Consider the following 21,040-nt stretch of genomic DNA (forward strand, 5'->3'; position numbering starts at 1 on the left):
CAGTGCAGCATAGTCTCTGCCCTGCTGCTCAATGCCAGTGTGCACCTGACAAAGCTCTGCCTCATATGTGTTAATATGTTTCTGGTATCCTGCCAGCATAGTGCTGTACCTAGCCTCTGTTTCCAACAGTGAGCACTCCAGTGCCCCTTTCTGTGTGGGTAAAGAGAGGAAGCAGAAAAAAAAGGACTCATTACATTAAATTGTAAATAATTTCTCCTCTTTTCTTCCTCTGTACCTCATCAAGGTCTCTTTAAGGCAAATCAGTTCAGTTAGGGGCCATATTCATAACAGACTGTTTGCTGAAATTTCATTGGAAATATCAAGAATAAAATCTGACAACAATGGCATTATAAATTGAGCTTTTTAAGGCTGGAATACACTACATAGCAACACAGCATGATTCTGAGTGAGTTTGTTGTATTCAGAATCACTTGAAAGTCTTGTAGTATGTGATCCTCAGTCATTGTCTATGATAGCCAGTTTTTCTCTGCAACCATTTACAAAGTTGGCAAGTGATACCTATTGTTATAGAATTTGTTCAGATTTTAAAAGTTGCATAGTGTATATGCATAGTGCACATTTATAAGTCTATTCCATCTAATGCGCCTGTGCATTCTAACAAACAGATAATTTACTCACCATGCTGATTTGAGACTGCTGCTCGATCTCCAGTCACTGAATTCTGAGATCTGTGACCTAGAGGTTTCTAGGCTATCGGGTTGGTGGCCACATCTTTGCACAGTTGCGTTGTCTTAAAGAGAGTCATAAACACACACAACTGTCATGTGTAACACCCCCACCTCAGGTCCTATTTGCACCTGCTCCGAGTGGGGCTCAAACCCAGGTCACCAGCATGGGAGGTGGGCACACTAACAAGAAGGCTAAGGACCACAACCTCTAACATCAGTCGCTAGTGCACCTCTTGAGGTCAGGTGAGGTTTACCTGCACAGCACCTACCAGCTGGACTTTACACATGCATCTTCAAAAGTCTGCCACTATATATGACAGCTTATTAGGATTCACCTCAAAGAAACAGAGGCTGAAGTCTCACCTTCTCTTTGAACCAGCACTCCTGTTTTCTGCGGTGTTTGTTTATGATGCTCTCATAATGGCAACAGATGTCGTCTAAAACCTTGTTCAGGTCTTGCTGAGGAGCAGCATCCACTTCCACACACACTTTTGTGTTTGTCAACTGACAGAATAGTGCTGCCTCCTAAACACATGACTCAGTTCTTGACTAATTTGACTAACATGGCATCTGAATTTTCATCTAAAACTATAAATGAAAAAAAAGGAGGCCTAAAGACCCACAGACCAATCACACATACTTTAATCTGAGACCGGCAAACTACTTCAAACCTCCTGGTGGTTCTTCTTCAGACATGCTAGATCTTCCTGAATCTGAATCTCCAGGTCGGCCTTTGTCAGGGTCGTCTGGTCCAGCAAGTAGCGCAGGTTAGCAATGTCGGCCTCCACAGACTGTCGCACTACTAACTCATGCTCACATCTGATTGGTGGAGAAACTGGATAAACTACATAAACCCAATCATGTATGAGACGTGACCTCTTACGATGCTCAAGCTATCAAGCTATGGTTACAGAGGAATATTATATGAGAGAACTTACTTTATCTTCAAGTCATCAGCAGCCAGTTTAGAGTTGTCGATCTGCAGGAGGATGTTGGCATTGTTGATGGTAGCATAGTATAGAACACTGATTAAAAAAAATGTATTAATGTAGAGCATACTTAAACATTCTGTCACTTAAAAAATTTACCAAGAGTACCTTTTCCTTCAGGCAATTGATGGTGTTCCTGTAGTGTCTGTAGTCCCTCTGTGCGATCAGCCCTTTCTTCTCATAGTACTCACGGATCTGCCTTTCCAGGATGGCATTGGCAGCCTCCAGTGAGCACCTCAGGCAGGACGCCAGACAGTCATTCAGGTTCAGCATGGTGCCATTCTCATTTAGCTGAATGTAGTCACAGTTTCCAACCATGATTCTGAATCCTCTGCTGTTTAGTTTGCAGTGCAGATCTGGATAGCAACCAACCCGGAGATAACAGGAAGAAGAGATGTGGGAGCTTCCTCCAAAACCACAGCCATAAACACTGTAGGCTTTGGGTGCACAAGGAGTTGTCATACCACAGCGAATCAGAGTGACTATGGACTTTGAAGCCATGATGTTGGGACTGAAGCAGGATGATGTACGGAGAGAGAGCAAGACATTGTTGGATATAGAGATGAGATGAAACCAGAGAGGAAACCGTTAGAGATCTCCTGATGAAGATGGGACCTTTGAGCCCAGCTCTGAGCTCTTATAGAGATAGAGATCCAGGGTGGCTCCTGGACTTTGTGGGAGAAGGAGACAGGGGTGTGTGTGTGTGTGTGTGTGTGTGTGTGTGTGTGTGTGTGTGTGTGTGTGTGTGTGTGTGTGTGTGTGTGTGTGTGTGTGTGTGTGCCAGCTTTACACCCTTTGACAGTTAAATGCTGAGAAAGGATGCTGTTCAAGGTTATGCAAGGTTAGATTTTCTAAAGTAAACACATTTTGTGAGAACTGATGACATTTTATTGTTCTCCTTTATTATCAACTTTCCTCCTAATGTTAAAGGTATATGATTTAGTTTATACTGAGCAGGGCAAATGGCCTGTCCTGCTAAAACAACTGGTATAAAAATCAGAAAGAAAAGGTCTGGTAGATCTCACTTAGAGAAATATTTATCGTATATATATCGTATATATAAGAGCACCCACTTTTATTTGGCTATGAAAATGGCCAGTTGCCATTACTTCAGTGACTGTAGAGAAAATTAGCCTCACCCATGTCTGGTTTTAAAAAGCTATATGATTTAGTCTAGTTAAATGATAGTAGCTTTGAATAGCATAACTGATCACTCATTGGGTTGTTAAGAGTCACTAGGTCTGAAATAATAAGGTGTCTTTAATTAATAGGTTAAAACTAAAGCCAGAAAAATGTCTGTACTTCACATTAAGTTAAATGTCTACTTAAATTTCTAGTAGATAAATATGAAAATATTACATAAATGTTACCTTACAGATATTAAAACAAAATGTGCTTCAAAACTCCTGCATCTCCTCTATTAAACTGTACATTTCTTCAAAATTCTTTCACAGTTAGCAGCTGCATTGAATTCAGCTTTATGTGTTTTTTTATCGCTTGATACAAATGACCAAGTCTATCAAAATGTATGATATAGTTTTTTCTTAAACACAACCATGAGTAAAACCTATTTTCATATTTTTACTTACTTTTATCAAAACTGTTTCATTTATGTAACCTACATTTATGTGAACTACACTTACATAATTATATAAGTACTATTATAATAAGTATATTTTTTCTCAGTACTGAGAAATAGCACTGAGAAATTGGGACCTAGCCAATTATTGTTATTCCTTCACTAATTGGGGTGGTATAGGGATAGGGCAGTCTTCTTAGTGCTTTAAGATGTTTGTTGTGGTCCTTTCACAGATGCTCCTGAGCCAGATGTTAGATCATGATGTTGTATCTAAGTAAACTTTAAGGGTCCAGTATGGGTGGGACAGTGGCATTGATGCTGGTCATGACTAGCTCTCAGATCACTTTATGATGACAGGCGAGAGTGCTACTGGGTGGTAATCATTAGGAAAGGTAGGATATTGTTGACTTCTTTGGCGCAGGGATGATTCATTTTTTAATCTGGGTGATAAACAGTCAAACTTCCGTATGAAATGACACAAATAATCATAGGTGCATCAAACAGGAAATTTTTAGGTGTTCACAGGGTTATTTCCTTGTTTTTATTCTTGTGTCTAATGGCTTGATTTAAAGAAATTATCAAAATTTTCTTAAGAGCTTAAAAAGGAGTTCTTGCAGTTCAAACATTTCTTTGGCTCCTTTTTTACAATTCCAGCCCTGGTTATTTGAGAGCAAACATTATTTTTTATTTATTTATTTTTTTCCTTGTTTGATTAGCTGGAAAGCATTCAAAAATATAACACACATACACACACACACACACACACACACAAACATATATATATATATATATATATATATATATACATATACATATACATATACATATATAAAGTCGTAAAATTTGTACATTATCCCATTTTCTCCATGATCTATGTGATCATCAAATTATTAAATAATATCATCATACGCAACATATAATTGTAAATCTGAGAAGTACTTCTTAAGAGTAACAGTAGGAATTATTTCATGAGCCTGTTTTATGCTGTATCAAATATTTGTAGTATAATATGATATGTGGCCTGGAAACAGTGTCCAGATAAGGCTTTTGTTTAAGGCTAACTTAAAATCTAATTGTAATAGTTTGATCTATCTTTTCTCTTTCTGGAATGAGTTTATAATTTTAAAAGGTCAGTAAAACGTGAATACATTACACATGACTGAATAATAATTAATGATGATTCAGTGCGAAGACATTGGGTCCGTCCAGTCCAGAGATATTTAAGTTGTTGTCATTATCTGGAGTTGACAATAAGAGTGGAACGATTTATCACTGAATTCTTAATCATAATCATTAATCTGCAAATCTTTCTTTAGCTGTTAGTCCACCTGCAGGTACAAACACAAAAGTCTGAGTCTCGCTGTATCGCTCAGGCTGCACTGCAGTGTCTATTCACAGGCGCGACCCCACTACTGATCGGCACGGGGGCTTTGACCTGCTCCGTCTCCGACCTGGGCCGGTTCACCCCTCCTTAGACGACCTGGTGGTCCCGAGCTCCCCCAGGAGCAGGGGCGTCGGACTGGGGGGGTAAAGGGTACCGAGTACCCAGGGCCCGAGGCAGGGGGGGGCCCTTAGAAGTCAGTTTTCTATACATACATATACATGCACTAACATTTGTATAGCATTTATGTACAAATAAAAAAGTGCCTGTGCAAAACTAAACTTGTAGTTAGGCACTGGTTTGGTATTAAAAAAAAAGTAATTTTCATGCTGTGCAGGGCCCCACCACCCCTCTCGAATCAATGTAAATGGTACGACCTGCAGGTCAGGTGCTTCTGCTGCGGACCTGCGGTGAAATTGAATCAGTTAATGAGACAGGAGCTGGAGTTAGCCGTGATATGAACTAGGAAGACAGGGGAAGAGTCATGTCTTTCCTTAAGAAAGGAAAATCGGGGCTCAAAAACGAACAGAAAAGAAGATTAAAGCGAGAAAGGCAAATAAGGGCAAGCAGTTGCTCACTCAGATTTTTGAAAAGAAAGGTGAGCTCCAAATGCATCATCGAGCATTGACATTGTTTTAACATAAATATCTACTCCAGGTAGAATAGCATACATTTATGTTCGTACTCTATTTGAATAATATACCAATAATTTATAGTATCACATCCTTCATAGCGAGCAAACAATATTTCTGGGTAAATAACAGGAAGTGAGAAGCAGACGGAGGCGGAGCTGGGAGCTCAACACACTGCCACTCCAGGCAGCTGCGTAGCTGGTCTCCTCTTCTGCTGCAGTTCTCCCCAGAGTCAGAAGTTTACACGAAAACACTGTATATTTCCCTCCATTGTCCAAATCTAACACCCGCGAAAACACAGATCGTTAGCGCCTATTTTACCGCATTGTTATGCAAATTAGTTCGCGCACGCTCTTACATTAAGTACAGGATTGTTCTCAGTTTAATGCACATCTTAATGATTGAAAATGACTTACAGTATTTTAAAAACGTAATTCAAAGACTGAATTTCTAGTTTGGCGGTTAGTGTACCCTGTGATTCTATAGTCTGCATTTATTTTAAAACAGACAAATAATCAGCAATTAACTTGTACTTAGCCTACACTTTAAAAAAGGTATTGTGACAATAAAGGATATTTTAGCAACCATTTGAAGGCATATATTTCAGTTTCAGACCCTGCAGCTGCAGGCCCCTCATCATGGCCTGGTGAAAGCAGTGACAGTGAGACAAGGTGAGCTTAAATGTTAAGAGGAAATAAGGCAAAATAGGTACATTGTTATTGTACACATTTAAACTTTAAAGGAATAGTTCACCCAAAAATGAAAATTCTGTCATCATTTACTCTCCCTCAAGTTGTTCCAAACCTGTATGATTTTCCTGTATGATTTTCCTTTCTTCTGCTAAACACAAATAAGATATTTTAAAGAAGGTTGGTAATTAAACAGTTGCATCTATCGTTTGGTAATTAAACAGTTGCATCAGTCGTTTGGTTACCGACTTTCTTCAAAATATCTTCTTTTGTGTTCAGCAGAAGAAAGAAAGTCATACAGGTTTGGAACAACTTGAGGGAGAGTAAATGATGACAGAATTTTCATTTTTGGGTGAAATCCCTTTAAACTGTAATTACTAATTACAGTTTAAAGTTTAAATGTGTACAATAACAATTTACCTATTTTGCTTATTTCCTCTTGTAGCAGAGGCAGAAATAGAAGATGAGGTTGATATTCATATAAGTGATGAGAGGGAAAGTGAAGAATGTGATGAAGGTAGTCAGGAGCAGGAGGACAGTGCTGAAGAGGAAAGAGAAGAAAATGAGAGACTTAGGCCATTGGTATCACTATGGTATTTGGTACGGGGGCCCAGCAAGATGGTTTGTACCCAGGGCCCAAAATTTGGTGCTACGCCCCTGCCCAGGAGCACCATATCGATACCGAATTTAGCGCGGACACCCGATCGACATAGTCCACTGCAGCCCAGAACCCCTGAACTCAAGCGATCCGCCAGCCTCAGCCTCCCAGCAGCTTGGATTACAGGCGCGCGCGCACTGCACCCGGCGAGAGCTGCGAGCACCAGCGCTGCTACTCAATCTAGTGCTCACTGACCTCTAGTGCAGCACAGCACAACACTAGACTGACATTAGCTGTGGAGCAGAGTGAACTTCGTAGTGTTTAAACATCTCCAAACAAATCAGCAAAGATCTAGTTTTTCACTTTTTTTAATTTAAAACATTCAATAGCTATTTTCCTTTACTTTAACACATCTGACTATCATTTAATCAATCTCAATTGTTAATACATGAATCATTTGTGATAACTTTGGATTTTTAGCTGGTTTAATATCTGTTTTATCATATTTATCACATGTACACACGTATAATTAATTAAATTGCTTAAATATTTTTTTTCTTTATTTGCCCACAACAATTATTAACTGTTTTCTGCTCATGATGAGATCATTTTGATTATGTTTGTTTTAAGCAAGATATAAAAATGTTCCAGACTTCAAGAGGAAAACTCTGAACAGTATTTCTGTCACATGGTCTTCTGTCTTACATATGTAGGGCCTATCTAAATGTAAAATAATAATAATAATAATAATAATAATAATAATAATAATAGTTTGATAAAACATCTGATCTAATTGGGCATCAACTGATTAATTATTATTACTGTTATTATTTTCTAGAAAAATTCTCAGAAGCCACTGGCCTTTAGCTTTGAGGACCCAGTATTCTGTTTCTTTTTTCTTTTCTTTTCTTTTCTTTTCTTTTCTTTTCTTTTCTTTTCTTTTCCAAAGCATCACTGGTGCCCAGATGTGTAATATAGGCCTATAGCCTATTGTCCGGACCTCCACTGGGAAAGAAATAAAGACCAAAACTGCTGGAACTTCAGTTCAACCAAAAGTGTACTTTCCCTCATGCCAGTTCATGACTTACTTTCTAAAATACCCCTGCCCTAGGTTTTCGTGAAACGCCACCACTTGTGTTCCAAATGACGCACTATACACTAGAGCTACGCTATGCTGCTACTCAGTTTAGTGAGACTGAGTCAGCGCTGATGCTCGCAGCTCTCGCCGGGTGCAGTGGCGCGGGCCTGTAATCCAAGCTGCTGGGAGGCTGAGGCTGGCGGATCGCTTGAGTTCAGGGGTTCTGGGCTGCAGTGGACTATGTCGATCGGGTGTCCGCACTAAGTTCGGTATCGATATGGTGCTCCTGGGGGAGCTCGGGACCACCAGGTCGTCTAAGGAGGGGTGAACCGGCCCAGGTCGGAGACGGAGCAGGTCAAAGCCCCCCGTGCCGATCAGTAGTGGGGTCGCACCTGTGAATAGACACTGCAGTGCAGCCTGCGCGATACAGCGAGACTCAGACTTTTGTGTTTGTATCTGCAGGTGGACTAACGGCGAAAGAAAGATTTGCAGATTAATTATATGATTAAGAATTCAGTGATAATCGTTTCGCTCTTACTTGTCAACTTCAGATAATGACTTTTTCACTTTCAAATTTGTAACCTTTTTAAACTTAATATCTTTTCAGCAGCGGGAATTTTTTTTTTTTTTTTGTTTGTTTTTTTTTGGCGTTGCACATGTTTGTTACCATAAGAGGCACTACTGGATGTCGTGTGAAATGACTGGTACTATGTCGCCTCTCTCTGGCAGATATGTGATATTTCTGATATTTCTGTTCATATTCAGCGGCTGCATTCCATTACCAGCTGGAGGCGCTGTTTCACACTTTAAATTCATGTTTCGACAACTTAAATATCTCTGGACTGGACGGGCCCAATGTCTTCGCACTGAACCATCATTAATTATTATTCAGTCATGTGTAATGTATTCACGTTTCACTGACCTTTTAAAATTATTAACTCATTCCAGAAATAGGAAAGAAATATCAAACTATTACAATTAGATTTAAAGTTAGTGTTAAAAAAAAAATCCTACAAAAGACTTGCCTTATCTGGACACTGTTTCCCAGACCATATATCATATTATACTACAAATATTTGTTACAGCATAAAACAGGCTCTTAAAATAATTACTACTGTTACTCTTAAGGAGTACTTCTCAGATTTACTTCAGTTAGATCATCCTAAAGAAGACCTAGATAGAAGCATCTTCACATTTATTAAAGTCAAATCCAAATTAAATGTAAATTTTATTTGCACTACTTACCACCACAGTTCAAGACTTCCCTCAATGCCATAGTATATTGCAGGTCTGGCAACCTAGTGCCTAGCAGTCCTAAAACATGCCGTCACAGCCGACTTTGTGGAAAAGCACATGTGCTGGTGGTCATGATCCCAGAAGATTCTCTCACGGTCCAGAGGTTCCTGTCACTGCCTCTCCATCTCTCAGCAAAGCACCCTGCGAGGCTCCAAAACCCTGGTAGCGTATGCCTCTTTGGCTTGAGACAGTAACACTCGTATATGTTGCATATGATCATATTACTTGATAATTTGATGATCACATAGATCATGGAGAAAATGGGATAATCTACAAATGTTACGACTTTATATATACACTACCGGTCAAAAGTTTGGGATCAGTAAGACATGTAATGTATTTTTTTTTTTAAAAGTATTTTATGCTCATCAATGCTGCATTTATTTGATAAAAAAAAAAAAATCTTGCAAAATGTTATTACAATATAAAATAATGGTTTCTATTTTAATATCCTTTAAAATAAAATTTATTTCTGTGATGCAAAGCTGAATTTCCATCAGCCATTACTCCAGTATATAAAGTGTCACATGATCCTTGAGAAATCATTCTAATATGCAATATTGTTATAAGAATTATCAATCTTGGCAACAGTTGTGCTGCCAAATATTATTTTTTAAAAATAAATACTTTTTTCAGGATACTTTGATGAATAAAAAGTTCAAAAGAACAGCATTTATTTGAAAAATAAATCTTTTCCAACAATACAGATCTTTGCTATCACTTCTTAACAATTTAACATATTTGCTGAATAAAAGTTTAAAATTTCTTTCAAAAAAATAAAGAAAAACAATTTACTGACCCCAAACTTTTGAACTGTAGTGTATATTGTTAAAAAACGTTTCTATTTTAAATAAATGCTGTTCTTTTTCACTTTTTATTCATCAAAGAATCCTGAAAAAAAGTATCACAGGTTTCAAAAACAAATATTAAGCAGCACAACAGTTCCAGCACTGATAATAAATCAGAATATTAGAATGATTTCTGAAGGATCATGTGACACAGAAGACTGGAGTAATGATGCTGAAAATTCAGCTTTATTATCACAGGAATAAATTAGATTTTAATGTATATTAAAATAGAAAAACGCTATTTTACATCACAATAATATTTCACAATATTATTTTTTTTCCTGTATTTTTTATTTAATAAATGCACCCTTGATGAGCATAAGAAACTCCTGTAAAAAAAAAACATTAAAAATCGTTCTGATCCCAAATTTTTGACTGGTGGTGTGTGTGTGTGTGTGTATATATATATATATATATAATGGGTTATATTTTTGAATGCTTTCCAGCTAATCAAACAATTAAAAAAAATGTAGGCAGAGCTTAATTTAAATCCATTGGTTGTTGGGGCTCATGACAGCAGAGAAAAGTGATCATATCCTATGATATATCACAGTTATGATTAGAAATGTCAAAATAAAAATAAAAAACGTTTATTAAAAATATATTCACAATAAAATCAGCAACATTCTTTAAGAAAATAAAGAGGGTCAATTTTGATTTCATGCTGACTAACATATTTATACAAAGTTAAGGCTGCCTCAGTGGTTTTTATCATGATCAGTCTGGTTCCTATTTTCAGTTATTCTCAAATCGTTTTGACTTGATTTTCCACAACAATTTTCAAAGGTTCCCCATATATTCTCTCCAGTATTTCTGCTATAATTAGGACAAAAATGTTTTTTTTTTCTTTTCTTTCATTTTTTTGTAAAAAGAAACTGTTAAACAAAAAGAAACAAATGTTGTGGGCAAATGATAATAATAATAATAACAGCATTTTAATTAAGTTAATTTAATTTATCAATGTTAATTGTGTTCATTGTTAATAATAGTATATTCATTTGAATAATTTTAAATCATCCTGCAGCCCTCTTGGATGTTTGCTGCGGCCCCCTGTAGTGGGTTTTTCACAGGCCAGTTCTGGAGCTTCCAAGTTGAAAGAGAGTTTTCTGTCACCGCTGCTTAATAATTTCCTGATGTTGTATATGCAGAACGTGTTCCAAGTCATAGCTTTTATTTATTTTCTAGGAATATAAAAGCAAAGTTTTCCATAATAAAATTAATGAGCTTAATGTGTGTACATATGATAAATATACATACATATTTAAAACAAGTATATTAAACCAGCTAAAAATCCAAAGTTATCACAAATTATTTATGTATTAACAATTGAGATTGATTAATTGATAGTCAGATGTGTTAAAGTAAAGGAAAATAGGCTGGCTATTGAATGTTTTAAATTAAAAAGTGAAAAAACTAGAGCTTTGCTGATTTGTTTGGAGATGTTTAAACACCATTTAGTTCACTCTGTCCCACGGCTAATGTCAGTCTAGTGTTCTGCTGTGCTGCACTAGAGGTCAGTGAGCACTAGATTGAGGAGCAGCGCTGGTGCTCGCAGCTCTCGCCGGGTGCAGTGGCGCGCGCCTGTAATCCAAGCTGCTGGGAGGCTGAGGCTGGCGGATCGCTTGAGTTCAGGGGTTCTGGGCTGCAGTGGACTATGTCGATCGGGTGTCCGCGCTAAGTTCGGTATCGATATGGTGCTCCTGGGGGAGCTAGGGACCACCAGGTCGTCTAAGGAGGGGTGAACCGGCCCAGGTCGGAGACGGAGCAGGTCAAAGCCCCCGTGCCGATCAGTAGTGGGGTCGCGCCTGTGAATAGACACTGCAGTGCAGCCTGAGCGATACAGCGAGACTCAGTCTTTTGCGTTTGTTTGTCCAGCGTCATTTAACTTAATTATTAATGGGGTTTTTTAATTCAGTTGTAGGCCTATATGAATTCAACTTATTTAAGACACCCCTAAAAGGTTTCCAGGTGCAATGTTGCGTTGTCACGCCTGTTTGTAAACTTAATGTTAGTGTGGCTTTTCTGAAACACTGTGTTCAAGGATATTTCAAAGGTTCTGTTTATACTCGCATGTAAATCATTGAAACACACATATTATTATAGTATTAATACATAATTAATAAAGTGTCTTAATAAAGTTAAAATAAAACTACACAATTACTGTAACCTATCAATATATTCAAATATGAAAAATATAATTTATAATTTATTTTAAAAAACAACAACAAAAAAAAAAAACTATAATGTATCTAAATCATAATCTCAGGTGGTGCTCTATCATTGATTCATGGATTCTGTTGAGTAAAGTAAGCTCATGCAAGGTCATGCATCATGACTCTCACAGTCAGAATATCAATAGTTACTGAAAGCCTCATAAGCTGTTAAAGAGTTTAATGTACTCATAAACATAGTCAAAATTCACTTTTTGCAGATGCCCCAACTTCCTGTTTTAATAAGAAATACAACAAGACAAGAAAAGAAAACTGTTTCTTAATTTGTCTTTAATTGTGAATTGTTAGATTCTTTGTTTACATTTAATGTTGTTCATATGACTTGTTTACTTTTGAGCACTGCGTCAGCTGGCGTCGTACACACAAACACCCCACCTGAAAGGGAGAAAAAAAAAGAGATATTAATGAATAACATACATCCTGAAGCTGACTCAAACCACCCCCACAACCACAATATACTGCATAAAGACATATTTGAATTTCACTGTTCTTGAGTCCTATAAGAGGAGAAAAAGATTAGTGCATTAGTGGAGTCATTTCTGAAAAACATAATCCAACAGCTATTTTCCCTTACTTGATATTCAACACTGTAAATGAAAAGATGCACTTACTTAATGTCCTGCTTTTCCAGGAGGCACCTGTAGGTGGCGATCTCCTGCTCCAGACGAGTCTTGATGTCCAGCAGTGCAGCATAGTCTCTGCCCTGCTGCTCAATGCCAGTGTGCACCTGACAAAGCTCTGCCTCATATGTGTTGATATGTTTGCTGGTATCCTGCTAGCATAGTGCTGTACCTAGCCTCTGTTTCCAACAGTGAGCACTCCAGTGCCCCTTTCTGTGTGGGTAAAGAGAGGAAAGCAGAAAAAAAAGGACTCATTACATTAAATTGTAAATAATTTCTCCTCTTTTCTTCCTCTGTACCTCATCAAGGTCTCTTTAAGGCAAATCAGTTCAGTTAGGGGCCATATTCATAACAGACTGTTTGCTGAAATTTCATTGGAAAAATCAAGAATAAAATCTGACAACAATGGCATCATAAATTGAGCTTTTTAAGGCTGGAATACACTACATAGCAACACAGCATGATTCTGAGTGAGTTTGTTGTATTCAGAATCACTTGAAAGTCTTGTAGTATGTGATCCTCAGTCATTGTCTATGATAGCCAGTTTTTCTCTGCAACCATTTACAAAGTTGGCAAGTGATACCTATTGTTATAGAATTTGTTCAGATTTTAAAAGTTGCATAGTGTATATGCATAGTGCACATTTATAAGTCTATTCCATCTAATGCGCCTGTGCATTCTAACAAACAGATAATTTACTCACCATGCTGATTTGAGACTGCTGCTCGATCTCCAGTCACTGAATTCTGAGATCTGTGACCTAGAGGTTTCTAGGCTATCGGGTTGGTGGCCACATCTTTGCACAGTTGCGTTGTCTTAAAGAGAGTCATAAACACACACAACTGTCATGTGTAACACCCCCACCTCAGGTCCTATTTGCACCTCTCCGAGTGGGGCTCAACCCAGGTCCAGCATGGGAGGTGGTCACACTAACAAGAAGGCTAAGGACCACAACCTCTAACATCAGTCGCTAGTGCACCTCTTGAGGTCAGGTGAGGTTTACCTGCACAGCACCTACCAGCTGGACTTTACACATGCATCTTCAAAAGTCTGCCACTATATATGACAGCTTATTAGGATTCACCTCAAAGAAACACAGAGGCTGAAGTCTCACCTTCTCTTTGAACCAGCACTCCTGTTTTCTGCGGTGTTTTTGTTTATGATGCTCTCATAATGGCAACGGATGTCGTCTAAAAACCTTGTTCAGGTCTTGCTGAGGAGCAGCATCCACTTCCACACACACTTTTGTGTTTGTCAACTGACAGAATAGTGCTGCCTCCTAAACACATGACTCAGATCCTGACTAATTTGACTAACATGGCATCTGAATTTTCATCTAAAACTATAAATGAAAAAAAGGAGGCCCAAAGACCCACAGACCAGTCACACATACTTTAATCTGAGACCGGCAAACTACTTCAAACCTCCTGGTGGTTCTTCTTCAAACATGCTAGATCTTCCTGCAGAGTCTCGATCTGAATCTCCAGGTCGGCCTTTGTCAGGTACGTCTGGTCCAGCAAAGCAGCGCAGGTTAGCAATGTCGGCCCTCCACAGACTGTCGCATACTAACTCATGCTCATATCTGATTGGTGGAGAAACTGGATAAACTACATAAACCCAATCATGTATGAAACGACCTCTAATGATGGTTACAGAGGAATATCAAGCTATGGTTACAGAGGAATGTTATTTGAGAGAACATTGTTGATGGTAGTATAGTATAGAACACTGATTAAAAAAAAATGTATTAATGTAGCGCATACTTAAACATTCTGTCACTTAAAAATTTACCAAGAGTACCTTTTCCTTCAGGCAATTGATGGTGTTCCAGTAGTGGCTGTAGTCCCTCTGTGCGATCAGCCCTTTCTTCTCATAGTACTCACGGATCTGCCTCTCCAGGATGGCATTGGCAGCCTCCAGTGAGCACACCTCAGGCAGGACGCCAGACAGTCATTCAGGTTCAGCATGGGCCCTTCTCATTTAGCTGAATGTAGTCACAGTTTCCAACCATGATTCTGAATCCTCTGCTGTTTAGTTTGCAAAGATCTGGATAGCAACCAACCCGGAACCAACAGGAGGAGAGATGTGGGAGCTTCCTCCAAAACACAGCCAAAACACTGTAGGCTTTGGGTGCACAAGGAGTTGTCATACCACAGCGAATCAGAGTGACTATGGACTTTGAAGCCATGATGTTGGGACTGAAGCAGGATGATGTATAGAGAGAGAGCAAGACATTGTTGGATATAGAGATGAGATGAAACCAGAGAGGAAACCGTTAGAGATCTCCTGATGAAGATGGGACCTTTGAGCCCAGCTCTGAGCTCTTATAGAGATAGAGATCCAGGGTGGCTCCTGGACTTTGTGGGAGAAGGAGACAGGGGGGTGTGTGTGTGTGTGTGTGTGTGTGTGTGTGTGTGTGTGTGTGTGTGTGTGTGTGTGTGTGTGTGTGTGTGTGCCAGCTTTACACCCTTTGACAGTTAAATGCTGAGAAAGGATGCTGTTCAAGGTTATGCAAGGTTAGATTTTCTAAAGTAAACACATTTTGTGAGAACTGATGACATTTTATTGTTCTCCTTTATTATCAACTTTCCTCCTAATGTTATAGGTATATGATTTAGTTTATACTGAGCAGGGCAAATGGCCTGTCCTGTTAAAACAATTGGTCTAAAAAGTCAGGAAGAAAAGGTCTGCTAGATCTCACTTAGAGAAATATTTATCGTATATATATCAGATATATAATATATAAGAGCACCCACTTTTATTTGGCTATGAAAATGGCCAGTTGCCATTACTTCAGTGACTGTAGAGAAAATTTCCCTCACCCATGTCTGGTTTTAAATTAAGCTATATGATTTAGTGTAGTTAAATGATAGTAGCTTTGAATAGCATAACTGATCACTCATTGGGTTGTTAAGAGTCACTAGGTCTGAAATAATAAGGTGTCTTTAATTAATAGGTTAAAACTAAAGCCAGAAAAATGTCTGTACTTCACATTAAGTTAAATGTCTACTTAAATTTCTAGTAGATAAATATGAAAAATATTACATAAATGTTACCTTACAGACATTAAAACAAAATGTGCTACAAAAAATCCTGCATCTCCTCTATCAAACTGTACATTTCTTCAAAAATTCTTTCACAGTTAGCAGCTGCATTGAATTCAGCTTTAAGTGATTTTTCATCGCTTGATACAAATGACCAAGTCTATCAAAATGTATGATATAGTTTTTTTCTTAAACACAACCATGAGTAAAAACCATTTTCATATTTTTTACTTACTTTTATCAAAAACTGTTTCATTTATGTAACCTACATTTATGTGAACTACACTTACATAATTATATAAGTACTATTATAATAAGTATATTTTTTTCTCAGTACTGAGAAATAGCACTGAGAAATTGGGACCTAGCCATTTATTGTTATTGCTTCACTAATTGGGGTGGTATAGGGATAGGGCAGTCTTCTTAGTGCTTTAAGATGTTTGTTGTGGTCCTTTCACAGATGCTCCTGAGCCAGATGTTAGATCATGATGTTGTATCTAAGTAAACTTTAAGGGTCCAGTATGGGGTGGGACAGTGGCATTGATGCTGGTCATGACTAGCTCTCAGATCACTTTATGATGACAGGCGAGAGTGCTACTGGGTGGTAATCATTAGGAAAGGGGAGGATATTGTTGACTTCTTTGGCGCAGGGATGATTCATTTTTTTAATCTGGGTGATAAACAGTCAAACTTCCGTATGAAATGACACAAATAATCATAGGTGCATCAAACAAATTATTAGGTGTTCACAGGGTTATTTCCTTGTTTTTATTCTTGTGTCTAATGGCTTGATTTAAAGAAATTATCAAAATTTTCTTAAGAGCTTAAAAAGGAGTTCTTGCAGTTCAAACATTTCTTTGGCTCCTTTTTTTACAATTCCAGCCCTGGTTATTTGAGAGCAAACATTATTTTTTATTATTTATTTTTTTTTTTCTTGTTTGATTAGCTGGAAAGCATTCAAAAATATAACACACACACACACACAAACATATATATATATATATATATATATATATGTATATATATATATACATATACATATACATATACATATACATATTGGGAGTCGTAAAATTTGTACATTATCCCATTTTCTCCATGATCTATGTGATCATCAAATTATTAAATAATATCATCATACGCAACATATAATTGTAAATCTGAGAAGTACTTCTTAAGAGTAACAGTAGGAATTATTTCATGAGCCTGTTTTATGCTGTATCAAATATTTGTAGTATAATATGATATGTGGCCTGGAAACAGTGTCCAGATAAGGCTTTTGTAGGATTTTTTTTAAGGCTAACTTAAAATCTAATTGTAATAGTTTGATCTATCTTTTCTCTTTCTGGAATGAGTTTATAATTTTAAAAGGTCAGTAAAACGTGAATACATTACACATGACTGGAATAATAATTAATGATGATTCAGTGCGAAGACATTGGGTCCGTCCAGTCCAGAGATATTTAAGTTGTTGTCATTATCTGGAGTTGACAATAAGAGTGGAACGATTTATCACTGAATTCTTAATCATAATCATTAATCTGCAAATCTTTCTTTAGCTGTTAGTCCACCTGCAGGTACAAACACAAAAGACTGAGTCTCGCTGTATCGCTCAGGCTGCACTGCAGTGTCTATTCACAGGCGCGACCCCACTACTGATCGGCACGGGGGCTTTGACCTGCTCCGTCACCGACCTGGGCCGGTTCACCCCTCCTTAGACGACCTGGTGGTCCCGAGCTCCCCCAGGAGCACCATATCGATACCGAACTTAGCGCGGACACCCGATCGACATAGTCCACTGCAGCCCAGAACCCCTGAACTCAAGCGATCCGCCAGCCTCAGCCTCCCAGCAGCTTGGATTACAGGCGCGCGCCACTGCACCCGGCGAGAGCTGCGAGCACCAGCGCTGCTCCTCAATCTAGTGCTCACTGACCTCTAGTGCAGCATCACAGCAGAACACTAGACTGGCATTAGCTGTGGAGCAGAGTGAACTTCGTAGTGTTTTATCATCTCTCAAAACAAATCAGCAGCAAAGATCTAGTTTTTCACTTTTTTTAAATTTAAAACATTCAATAGCTATTTTTCTTTACTTTAACACATCTGACTATCATTTAATCAATCTCAATTGTTAATACATGAATCATTTGTGATAACTTTGGATTTTTAGCTGGTTTAATATCTGTTTTTATCATATTTATCACATGTACACACGTATAATTAACTAAATTGCTTAAATATTTTTTTTTCTTTATTTGCCCACAACAATTATTAACTGTTTTCTGCTCATGATGAGATCATTTTGATTATGTTTGTTTTAAGCAAGATATAAAAATGTTCCAGACTTCAAGAGGAAAACTCTGAACAGTATTTCTGTCACATGGTCTTCTGTCTTACATATGTAGGGCCTATCTAAAATGTAAAAGGACAATAATAATAATAATAATAATAATAATAATAATAATAGTTTGATAAAACATCTGATCTAATTGGGCATCAACTGATTAATTATTATTACTGTTATTATTTTCTAGAAAAATTCTCAGAAGCCACTGGCCTTTAGCTTTGAGGACCCAGTATTCTGTTTCTTTTCTTTTCTTTTCTTTTCTTTTCTTTTCTTTTCTTTTCTTTTCTTTTCTTTTCTTTTCTTTTCTTTTACAAAGCATCACTGGTGCCCAGATGTGTAATATAGGCCTATAGCCTATTGTCCGGACCTCCACTGGGAAAGAAATAAAGACCAAAACTCACTGCTGGAACTTCAGTTCAACCAAAAGTGTACTTTCCCTCATGCCAGTTCATGACTTACTTTCTAAAATACCCCTGCCCTAGGTTTTCGTGAAACGCCACCACTTGTGTTCCAAATGACGCACTATACACTAGAGCTACGCTATGCTGCTACTCAGTTTAGTGAGACTGAGTCATCGCTGGTGCTCGCAACTCTCGCCGGGTGCAGTGGCGCGCGCCTGTAATCCAAGCTGCTGGGAGGCTGAGGCTAGCGGATCGCTTGAGTTCAGGGGTTCTGGGCTGCAGTGGACTATGTCGATCGGGTGTCCGCGCTAAGCTCGGTATCGATATGGTGCTCCTGGGGGAGCTCGGGACCACCAGGTCGTCTAAGGAGGGGTGAACCGGCCCAGGAGCAGGTCAAAGCAGGTCAAAAGCCCCCGTGCCGATCAGTAGTGGGGTCGCGCCTGTGAATAGACACTGCAGTGCAGCCTGAGCGATACAGCGAGACTCAGCCTTTTGTGTTTGTACCTGCAGGTGGACTAACGGCGAAAGAAAGATTTGCAGATTAATTATATGATTAAGAATTCAGTGATAATCGTTTCGCTCTTACTTGTCAACTTCAGATAATGACTTTTTCACTTTCAAATTTGTAACCTTTTTAAACTTAATATCTTTTCAGCAGCGGCATTTTTTTTTTTTTTTTTTTTTTTTGGCGTTGCACATGTTTGTTACCATAATAGGCACTACTGTATGTCGTGTGAAATGACTGGTACTATGTCGCCTCTCTCTGGCAGATATGTGATATTTCTGATATTTCTGTTCATATTCTGTTTCACACTTTAAATTCATGTTTCGACAACTTAAATATCTCTGGACTGGACGGGCCCAATGTCTTCGCACTGAATCATCATTAATTATTATTCAGTCATGTGTAATGTATTCACGTTTCACTGACCTTTTAAAATTATTAACTCATTCCAGAAATAGGAAAGAAATATCAAACTATTACAATTAGATTTAAAGTTAGTGTTAAAAAAAAAATCCTACAAAAGACTTGCCTTATCTGGACACTGTTTCCAGACCATATATCATATTATACTACAAATATTTGTTACAGCATAAAACAGGCTCTTAAAATAATTACTACTGTTACTCTTAAGAAGTACTTCTCAGATTTACTTCAGGTTAGATCATCCTAAAGAAGACCTAGATAGAAGCATCTTCACATTTATTAAAGTCAAATCCAAATTAAATGTAAATTTTATTTGCACTACTTACCACCACAGTTCAAGACTTCCCTCAATGCCATAGCATATTGCAGGTCTGGCAACCTAGTGTCTAGCAGTCCTAAAACTGCCGTCACAGCCGACTTTGTGGAAAAGCACATGTGCTGGTGGTCATGATCCCAGAAGATTCTCTGACGGTCCAGAGGTTCCTGTCACTGCCTCTCCATCTCTCAGCAAAGCACCCTGCGAGGCTCCAAAACCCTGGTAGCGTATGCCTCTTTGGCTTGAGACAGTAACACTCGTATATGTTGCATATGATCATATTACTTGATAATTTGATGATCACATAGAACATATATAAAAACACAACCGGTCAAAAATTTTATAACAAATATATATACACTACCGGTCAAAAGTTTGGGATCAGTAAGACATGTAATGTAAAAAAAAAAAAAAAGTATTTTATGCTCATCAATGCTGCATTTATTTGATAAAAAAAAAAAAATCTTGCAAAATGTTATTACAATATAAAATAATGGTTTCTATTTTAATACACTTTAAAATAAAATTTTTATTTCTGTGATGCAAATCTGAATTTCCATCAGCCATTCCTCCATTATAAAGTGTCACATGATCATTGAGAAATCATTCTAATATGCAATATTGTTATAAGAATTATCAATCTTGGCAACAGTTGTGCTGCCAAATATTATTTTGTAAACTGCGATACTTTTTTCAGGATACTTTGATGAATAAAAAGTTAAAAAGAACAGCATTTATTCGAAATATAAATCTTTTCCAACAATACAGATCTTTGCTATCACTTCTTAACAATTTAACATATTGCTGAATAAAAGTTTAAATTTCTTTCAAAAAAATAAAGAAAAACAATTTACTGACCCCAAACTTTTGAACTGTAGTGTATATTGTTAAAAAACGTTTCTATTTTAAATAAATGCTCTTCTTTTTAACTTTTTATTCATCAAAGAATCCGGAAAAAAAAAAAAAAGTTTTACAGGTTCCAAAAAAATATTAAGCAGCACAACAGTTTGCAGCACTGATAATAAATCAGAATATTAGAATGATTTCTGAAGGATCATGTGACACTGAAGACTGGAGTAATGATGCTGAAAATTCAGCTTTATTATCACAGGAATAAATTAGATTTTAATGTATATTAAAATTAAAAAACCGCTATTTTACATCACAATAATATTTCACAATATTACATTTTTTCCTGTATTTTTTATTTAATAAATGCACCCTTGATGAGCATAAGAAACTCCTGTAAAAAAAAAACATTAAAAATCGTTCTGATCCCAAATTTTTGACTGGTGGTGTGTGTGTGTGTGTGTGTGTGTGTGTGTGTGTGTGTGTGTGTGTGTGTGTATATATATATATATATATATATATATATAT

The 21,040-nt window shown here is 37.5% G+C and overlaps 1 protein-coding gene and 1 pseudogene across 1 annotated transcript; both read right to left on the reverse strand.

The window, feature by feature from the left end:
* Positions 1–299: 299 nt before the first annotated feature.
* On the reverse strand, positions 300–2,091 carry LOC122146695 (keratin, type I cytoskeletal 47 kDa-like). The gene is made up of 4 exons (XM_042767035.1): positions 1,778–2,091; positions 1,628–1,701; positions 1,361–1,508; positions 300–1,214 (listed from the first exon to the last, which is right to left on the reverse strand). Exons 1-4 carry the CDS (start codon positions 1,994–1,996, stop codon positions 1,026–1,028), a joined length of 630 nt encoding a protein of 209 aa, XP_042622969.1. The 5' UTR covers positions 1,997–2,091; the 3' UTR covers positions 300–1,025.
* Positions 2,092–12,101: 10,010 nt separating this feature from the next.
* Positions 12,102–14,641, reverse strand: LOC122146554 (annotated as a pseudogene).
* Between the last annotated feature and the right edge of the window lie 6,399 nt (positions 14,642–21,040).

The sequence above is a fragment of the Cyprinus carpio genome, chromosome A11, assembly GCF_018340385.1.
Source record: "Cyprinus carpio isolate SPL01 chromosome A11, ASM1834038v1, whole genome shotgun sequence".
Taxonomy (NCBI): Eukaryota; Metazoa; Chordata; class Actinopteri; order Cypriniformes; family Cyprinidae; genus Cyprinus; species Cyprinus carpio.

Coding starts and splice junctions, on each gene's coding strand:
- LOC122146695 (XM_042767035.1), bottom strand. CDS start 1,996: ATGGTTGGAAACTGTGACTACATTCAGCTAAATGAGAATGGCACCATG. Junction 1,702..1,777: donor TGAAGGAAAAGGTACTCTTG/GTAAATTTTTTA, acceptor GTTCTATACTAT/GCTACCATCAACAATGCCAA. Junction 1,215..1,360: donor TGAAGAAGAACCACCAGGAG/GTTTGAAGTAGT, acceptor TCATGTGTTTAG/GAGGCAGCACTATTCTGTCA.